Source organism: Juglans regia, chromosome 3 (assembly GCF_001411555.2).
Source record: "Juglans regia cultivar Chandler chromosome 3, Walnut 2.0, whole genome shotgun sequence".
Taxonomy (NCBI): Eukaryota; Viridiplantae; Streptophyta; class Magnoliopsida; order Fagales; family Juglandaceae; genus Juglans; species Juglans regia.
Genome location: NC_049903.1, coordinates 13,957,386 through 13,965,719, shown reverse-complemented (window position 1 = coordinate 13,965,719; position 8,334 = coordinate 13,957,386). Strand labels below are relative to the sequence as shown.

General features: G+C 36.2%; 1 protein-coding gene across 2 annotated transcripts; it reads left to right on the top strand.

Moving 5' to 3' along the window:
- The first annotated feature begins 3,323 nt into the window (after nucleotides 1-3,323).
- Nucleotides 3,324-8,026, top strand: LOC109012683 (ubiquitin domain-containing protein 1-like). 2 transcript variants are annotated; one of them, XM_018994444.2, is made up of 4 exons: nucleotides 3,324-3,727; nucleotides 3,949-4,071; nucleotides 7,487-7,606; nucleotides 7,751-8,026. In XM_018994444.2, the coding sequence occupies exons 1-4, from the start codon at nucleotides 3,691-3,693 to the stop codon at nucleotides 7,813-7,815; spliced, it is 345 nt and encodes a 114-aa protein (XP_018849989.1). In that variant the 5' UTR covers nucleotides 3,324-3,690; the 3' UTR covers nucleotides 7,816-8,026. The 2 variants fall into 2 exon arrangements, with proteins under 2 accessions (XP_018849989.1, XP_035544009.1); XM_035688116.1 differs by lacking the exons at nucleotides 7,487-7,606; nucleotides 7,751-8,026 and adding an exon at nucleotides 5,879-6,384 and having other exon boundaries at nucleotides 3,326-3,727.
- Nucleotides 8,027-8,334: the final 308 nt, after the last annotated feature.

The window sequence follows — 8,334 nt, the reverse complement described above, 5'->3', positions numbered from 1 at the left end:
TAGAATGTTAGGTAACACGACAAGGTCACAGTGTAGCTCTGGAGCAATCTCGGACTATATAACGTGACATGAAACGTAGTTATGGATGGAGTCTTGTCGTATTAAGTGTTGGGATGAACTGTCAAAAAGGACGGGTAGCTTGAAGAGTCATGCTAGCCGGGTTAAGAGAAGATTGGTATCGGAGTATGGCCCTTGTCCCTACGAGCAGGTGATCAACGTGTTATATACGTTGATCTTAGGTGATAAAGGGGGAAGGTACCTGTGTAACATGGTGAGAGACACGTGCCGGACGGATTCACCATATGTAATGGGTAATCTGTCATGAGCATAGTTGCACGGTACTAAGCCTCAGAGTTGGCTTAGAGCCATGTGTCTTTATGGATGGGAATGAGGATTTAGTGTGGGCCAAGATGCATGAAGATAGTGACGGATGCATCGTTAGGATTGAGATGTGTGATTTCATCGGTCGGAATCATGCGTCGAATGTGGTTGTAAGAAGAGTAAGACGAATGTCCTAGTGTCTTAATCCTAAGGTGAATAAGGGGTTCACTTTAGTGGATGAGCACTTGAGACAAGACTTTGAGTTGAAAGTTGTGGTGACTATAAGTGGTCCTCGAAGGGTTTAACATAGTGAAGGGCACGTAAGTGCACGGGATAGAAGGAGAGTGTTCTAAGTATAGCATAGTTCTATTTATAGTTTAAGTTACTTATGCATTAGATAGAGAATGATGCTAAGGTTATGTGTATGCATGTAGGTTGCCATCTGACAAGCACGTGAATGGACTGAATGACATGCAAGTAGCATGGAGTCCAGGTAAGTGTTACGTTCATACTCTTCTAAGAGTTATCAAAGATACAAGAAACGCTTTTCCTTTAAAATGCTCACGAAAAGACTAAAGACGTTTTAAGAAAGAAAATGCTAAATGTTCAAAAGCATAAGTATGTACGGCCCCTCATTGGCAGCCCCTTTTTGCGCACCCCAAAGTATTAATTGTACGCATGTGAATGGATGACTATACGCTGTATCTATTGTATGTATTTTCTAAGAAAAATCCATAAACTGATGAAGATGCATGAAAGGCATGAAAGCAGATGCTTTTGTGAATCCTACGAACCGACGCTCTCATGTGCACCACGAGGTGATACTCGCGGATACCATGATTGACGACGTTCAAGGTGACACTTATAGGATGCCACGGAAGCTGACGCTTAAGCCCATGTATGTTCTTTGTTAAAAAGAGGATAGAACTGAAATGAAATTGAAAAAGAAAACGGAAAGACCATTTTTGGGCTTACGCCCCAAACGATATTTTCTCACGAAAAGAAATGTTTTCTCATAAAAAGAAAGGACTGCTAAATGAAAGAACGAACTGAATGAAAGCTGTCAGCTCATTCGAGCTGACATGAACGAATAAATGAAAAGAAAGAAACGAAAGCATGAATGTATGAAGACACGTAACGGCCACATGACATGAATGAAAGGGTACCGATGAATGGGCAGATTGCAATGCCGGGTAAGTAGTGCTGGAAGTGCACCCAGTGCTGCCCCCTATGAAAAGGGTTTCCCAACCCGTGGCCACAGGCGGAATCCGGGTCCAAAGGAAGACCGCTAACCCCAAACACACGGGACGTAATTGTGTGTACTGGCCTATGAAAGCGATAAGAAAGAATGGATGTACGCAGGCACGCACGAATGCACATGTATGCACAAGAGCACAAGAGCACGGGCTCTTTAAGAAATGAAGGCACTGACGGGGGAAACGTTTTAAATAGAGGAAAGCCCTTTTAAAAGAAAAGTCCCGTCTAGTGACGTTTTCAAAAGAACACACACAAGACACGTAGGCACGCACGTAATAGTATGTACGAATGATGAATGCATGAATGAAAACCTATGTTGTTATATTTTAACCGTATGAAGTAATGCTTACGAGTCTTCGACTCATTTTAGTTTTTATGCATGTCCCTCCCCCTCACAGGAACTGCACGATCAGGACGGACACGGCCCATGGGGAAGAACACGGAAGTCTAGGCACGAGTTTTAAACGTACGAGGTCTTTTTATTATGAGATTTATGTTTTCCGCTGTAACCCTCTTTTATGATCAAAACACATTTTATTTATAAACGTAGAGTCTCGCACCCTGGGGATGCGAGTGAAAAGTTTTAAACAGGACGGTAATTCACGTCGTCCTTTTTATAAAAATATTTTAGAAAAAGTCCCACCACAAGGACGGGCGTTACATTAGTTATTGATATGTTGAAAATCATGAAATTTTAAATTTTAAATTTTAAATTTGAATTTTAAAAGACAACTAACAAAATAAGTCTTGTAAGTAAAAATATAAATAAATTTATAAGTATATATAGCACTACTCTAAACTGAAAATGGTTCCCTAACTACCCCTCGAGTTCCAAATTGATCTCTTGTTCATGCCAAAAGTCTTACTTCTCTATCTTGTTTATTCTTTTGCATCTCTTCAATTATAACTTTTAAGTAACTCATTATTTTATGTCTTATTATTGGAGTTGGCGGGGTCTCTGTATCTACTTTCTCTCTTGTAAGGGTGGCTTTTAATTTAGAGAAATGTTTTCGTCAAGAGATTTTATAAAAATAAATTTATAAATTGACATGTCTTGATATAATACGTTAGATTATAAAATTATTTTATTATAAAATAAATCTAACGTATCACATGAATTGAAGTCAATTTGTAGTTAGACTTTAATTTATCATTGGCTCTTGGTTGGACTTATAGTTCATGGCTACATTTTATCATCGCTAACAACCTAGATGCTAAAATTATGTGAGAAGTGAAACTGTCAAGAGCTTTATATAGCCTGATTCTCTTAATAAAAAATCTGGATTCGAAACCCGACTCTATTTATAAAATATATCTATATATATATATGAGAGAAGTGAAACCCAATATAGTGTTTTGTAAAAGAGCGGTGCTACTCTGCTGCCTGAGTAACACCACTCATTTTGACATTTAGGCTAAAATTGTGTTTTTATTTTTTTTTTCAATTTTCTTATTTATATTTTTTATCATTTTAAAATATTTTTAAAAAATATAAAAAAAATATTAATATACTAATAGTTATTTCTTTAACTATTAAATAAAAATAAAAATTTTAAAAATTTAAAATATATCAGGTGTCAAAATGAATGGATAAATTGAATGGAATAAAATAGCATTTTTCTTTGTAAAATGGTTATAATTGAAGGGCTGATTCCGTAAAGACTAAATTAAGTAATTTAAATTTTAACCGCTAAATTTTCTGAAAACAAAGTAAAAAAATAGAGAGGATAAGATCACCGTGTACCCAACCCCAAGCTGGAGTTGAATTTGAAAGAGACGAGAAATATCTATACGGATTTCCACTCAGCCCCGAGGCGACCCCTCACTCCGCCCTGTCTCTCCCTCTCCCTCTCCCTCGGATCTCAAGTTTCCTGTAGGAGGAGAGAGACTCGTGGGAGTTGATTAGCTATAGCTGTCGTTTTCGGAAAATTCAAGCAAGCACGCAACAGCCACTGCATAAACAGTACTGCATCCTTAAAACCTTCCGTTTTTTTGTTTTGTTTCCCATACGCTCGTCTTTCAAATTGTATTTCTTGCTAATTCCCGAAAAACCCAACTCACGCCCGGGAAAATTTAGCTGAATTTTATTTATTTTCACTGTCTTTCGCTCTCATGGGTTGTACCGGATCGTCTCGGGCCAAAGGGGATGGTAAACATTTGAATCACTTTACCTCTTATTTTGGTGTTTCTCTGTTGTTGTTGAAGCAAGTTTTTTCTTCATTTTTTTTTTTTTTTTTGGCGAAATGGAGTTTTTTTTTGTATTATGTATTTGGTGTCTGAATTGGTATGGGGGATTGATGGTTTTGATTTTTGATGGATAATTCTTTTTATTTGGTGGAGTAATTATATTTCTTTTTTACATGATTTCAGAGAACGCTCAGAAAATTCGGAAGCCGAAACCTTGGAAGCATTCTGAACCGATCACAAGGGCACAATTAGTGCAGATGCGTGATGAATTTTGGGATACCGCTCCTCACTATGGTGGCCAGAAAGGTAATCTTTCTATAGACTCTCGGAGAATTCATGCAGTACTGCACATGTATTGTTTAGTTATTTAACATTAGGGTAATGTGGAAAAATTATGCTAGGCCCAGGTTGGGTATCTAATGACAGCCACAGTCTCCAAACCTCAGTAAACCTATAAATATTAAACTGATAGAAAATAGTGAATTGAATCATCTTAACCATTCTAACTTGTATCCTCACGTTATACATTCAAACACTCTTCACTTGTGAGATCAGACTCTAGAATGGCGTGAGGATTTCAAACTGAAGACCATCTGCCCATTATCATAACAATTTACCAGTCATCTCAAATGCCTAAATTGATATAGGAAAGAGTTAATTTAATTGATAACCCTTATTCAAAGTAAAGGCAGGAGAAAGTATGTCCGTTGTAAAATTGGGAGAATAAAAATTTACATTTTGTTTGCTTGTTTTCTTTCTTATATGTGTGTGGTTTACGTGAAGCACAATGTCATGGACCCTGTTATGTGGAGCTTATTTGAGACAATCTGATATGCCTGCAGTTGCGTACTTAAGCCCTTCTATTGTTTTCCTGCTATATGTCAGTGGTTTATGCAAACATCAGCATGCATGTTTCTAACATCAAGTCATCGACTATTTAAAACAAGGGTTAAGATATATGTCGGTGCTTTTAACCTTTTCTTAAATAGACTTAGTACTGTGGGAAAAATATGGATATGATGATAGAACGAAAGGAGCTAAAAGTAGTCATAAAGATATAACCTGAGGAAGAAAACACCAATATATCAAATGAGGGAATAACGAAAGGAGCAAAGATTTAGGACTTGATAGACTGGAATATCCATAGAACATTTTCTTTAAGTTATACTGGTCTGCAAGTAAGATATCTTCTTCTTTTTTCAGTATTCCAGCACATGCGTCACGTAGGGTAGTAAGTACAGCTAGAGGGATTGTTTAAGTTTCTGTGGCAACCATCTATAGTAGATATTGCAGTGAAACCCTAGCCATTACCGTGCTATGGTTTGTAGCAGAATATGCACAAGAAAACCTTCAGTTAAAGAGATTCATAATGAGTGATTGCGATGACACAAATCAACCTACCTTATTTGGTAACATTCTGACTGTTGTGTGCTTCAGCCTCTTAGGTGCTGTAGAATGAGAAATTGCGTCAAATTTGTTGATCTTCATAAATTTCTGTATTATATGGTTGTTGACAGAACATAGGCAGCATATGGCCATTTGATAATTGATTCAAACATGTGATGCTCTTATGGAGACTTAGGCTGCGTTTGGTTTGTAAACTACTCTCAACTCATCTCAACTCATCATTACAACTTTTTCAAATCCCAACATAAAATATAATAAACAATTCAACTTTTTCAAATCTCAAAATAATAATAATATTAAAAAATAATATTTTATCAATATTTTATCATCTCAACTCAACTCAACTCAACTCACTTCAACATCCAAACTCACCCTTAATGTTCAAAGCTGTGCTTAATAGCATCATGAGGTTATGGCTTTGGTATATGGTTGCACTAGGATCAATGCTAAGAGTTGTGCAATATTTTTCATGTCAGGTTAACTTACACGAGCATAAGTCCTTGACATGGCAAAAATTGCATGTTTTGCTTTGATTCTTGGGTCCCCAGTTGGGGGCTTTTGTTAATCTCTGATAGTTAACCATGCCTATGTCTTGAGGTTGGACTTGGAGATAAATATCTAATTAAGCTCTGTACCACTCAATAAACTGAAAGAGTTCACTGATTCCGTTTATCAGCTGGCACTAACTGTTTGATTTTCCTTAAAGGTTTGCAAGAAGGACCCACACTTCAATCAATCCCTACTGCATCAGGCAGTAAAGGGAGTTGGTGGACATTTTCCAATGTATTAGGCAGGAACCTTTCCAGCTGGACCAGAATGGTCCAAAAGTTATCTCACTAATCCTTAGGAAAACATTTGCTGCTACAGCTAGATATAATGTAAATACCATTGCTTGTATGGCCATAAATTGATCATTATAACTCTTGAATTTTTTTTATCCTTCTAGAGAATGCCATCCAGGGAAAATATGAAGCCTGCACAGAAGTAGGACTTGCACACTTATGCATGAAGTTTTTTTTTTTTTTTTTTTTTTTCCGACGTTCATGTAGACCATGTTTTTAACATACCAATCACTGATGGCTTTGAATATATACTTAAGTTTTTCCTAGTGTTGGAGCACTCATTTCTGATAACTTATTGTATTTTGATTCTTGATGACTGATGGTTGTTTAAATACCTTGCACTGTCAGTTCACTTGTCTGTCGGATTATTTTTCAGGTTCTAATTGCCCCCCTACTGTGTAAACTCTGTGCAGAATCTTGAGATATCAACTAGGAAAACAAAACAACTAATCTGAAGTTAGGAACTCACCTCTTTCACCTTTTCTTTCTACAAAACTTGGAAGAACTTGCTGAAGTTTAATGATTTAAACACTCTGGTTATTATCCTTGACTGAATGTGTTACACTATTTTATTTTTAGTAATTAACGTTCAAACAGAATGTATCTACACCGTTAATGATCAACCATCTTTTCCCCCCTTCACACAGCTTTAAAAGGAATATTTACTAATGTCTATATTAGGTTCACTCATGACGTAATATCAAGGTCTCCCTCTTCATTCACTTATTATGGTCAACATCCATATTCTCTCATATCATGGTACATCTCTTGGACAAATGGATAATGCTGTATTTTAATGTCTTAGGTGAGGTTTGGATAGTGAGATGAGATGAGATGGTTTTAGATGAAAGTTGAATAAAATATTGTTAGAATATTATTTTATTTTTTAATATTATTATTGTTTTGGGATTTGAAAAAGTTGAATTTTTTATTATATTTTGTGTGAAAATTTGAAAAAGTTGTAATGATGAGATGAGTTGGAGTGATTCTTGAATAACGGGGCCTAATTTCTATTGAGTTTTCATGACATTCTTGTTAGAACGTTGTGATAACTATGAATGCCCAACTTCACACAAACATCTTTTTTCTTTTTCTTTTTTTAAATTCTTGTCCCACTTTTTATGAAAATAGTACCAACTGCTTCCCTCTATTACTATGAAGCTAATTGCATAAAAGTCCTGGTTGTTTGCTCCCATGTACAGTTCTGTGTTGATCATAGTAGTGCAAATTCTTCAGCACGCAATCTCGCCAAATGGGCTGCTTCCAGTAGTCCAGTTGAATTCCTTCTCTTGTTCTCATTAAAATAATTAATAATAAGAATATACGTTTCTCTTTAGCACGAGATTTTGAGTCTCGCGTGTCTTCACATGTACAATTCTTTTGGCATGCAAGAAGTTGTCCTGAAGAAATAATTTGTTGATGGTGGGGGAAGAATGAAGATATCTGAACAGTGAATGTTGTATTCTTTCCAGAGATATGGGAGGCACTTCGAGCTGCTACTGAAGCTGACTTAACTCTTGCACAAGTAATTGTGGATAGTGCTGGTGTGATCGTTCAGAGTGCTGATTTGACAATCTGCTACGACGAGAGAGGTGCCTAATCCCCCTCAAAATTCTCTCCTTTATTTTTCCATCTTTTTATCTAATTTATCTATCGAAAAAATATATTTACGACCGTGAATTGTGCAACCGTGAATTTACCTACCTATCATCTAGCTTACAGAATCTCCATTGCAGGTGCAAAATATGAACTACCCAAGTATGTTTTGAGCGAGCCAATCAATTTGATGCAAGATAGTTGACATTTGGGTAAATAATGCATTGCTTCATTGAGATTGTAAATTTTGTAATGTATTTCACTGTCCCTAGTGTTCTGAGTCTTGTTAGAATTGAACAGTACTAAGAATTCGTGTGGCAACCCTCAATTATTTAGAATCAAATTCTCGTCAAAATTGATTGTCTTTCAAAATTTTCTCCTATATATCAATGTATGTGTGCAAAACTTTTCATTTATTTTTCTGTCCAAATCTAACTGTAAAGAAAAAGATCTTCTCACGGTGACTCCAAAGATGCTGTGCATCAGCACATATTTTTTTAGAACATTTTCAACTTTAGTGTTTCATGGATCTACCAGGTGCAATTGTTTTAGCACATAAACAGAATATGTAGTTGGGCTCTACTGAGTTTCGATTCTCAGCCCTCCAGATTGCTATTGGGAGGGACTATTTGGGCTAGTTTGTCTTGCCCAATTGACCACAGTTCTCATAACTAAGACTTGGAGAAAACCAAGAAAAATGAATTACATAAAAGTAAATTTATAA

Bases quoted from the DNA above. Each gene is read 5' to 3' on its own strand.
- LOC109012683 (XM_018994444.2), top strand. From the start codon at position 3,691: ATGGGTTGTACCGGATCGTCTCGGGCCAAAGGGGATG. The intron at 3,728-3,948 runs GTAAACATTTGA...ACATGATTTCAG, and splicing joins GTCTCGGGCCAAAGGGGATG to AGAACGCTCAGAAAATTCGG. The intron at 7,607-7,750 runs GTGCCTAATCCC...TCTCCATTGCAG, and splicing joins AATCTGCTACGACGAGAGAG to GTGCAAAATATGAACTACCC.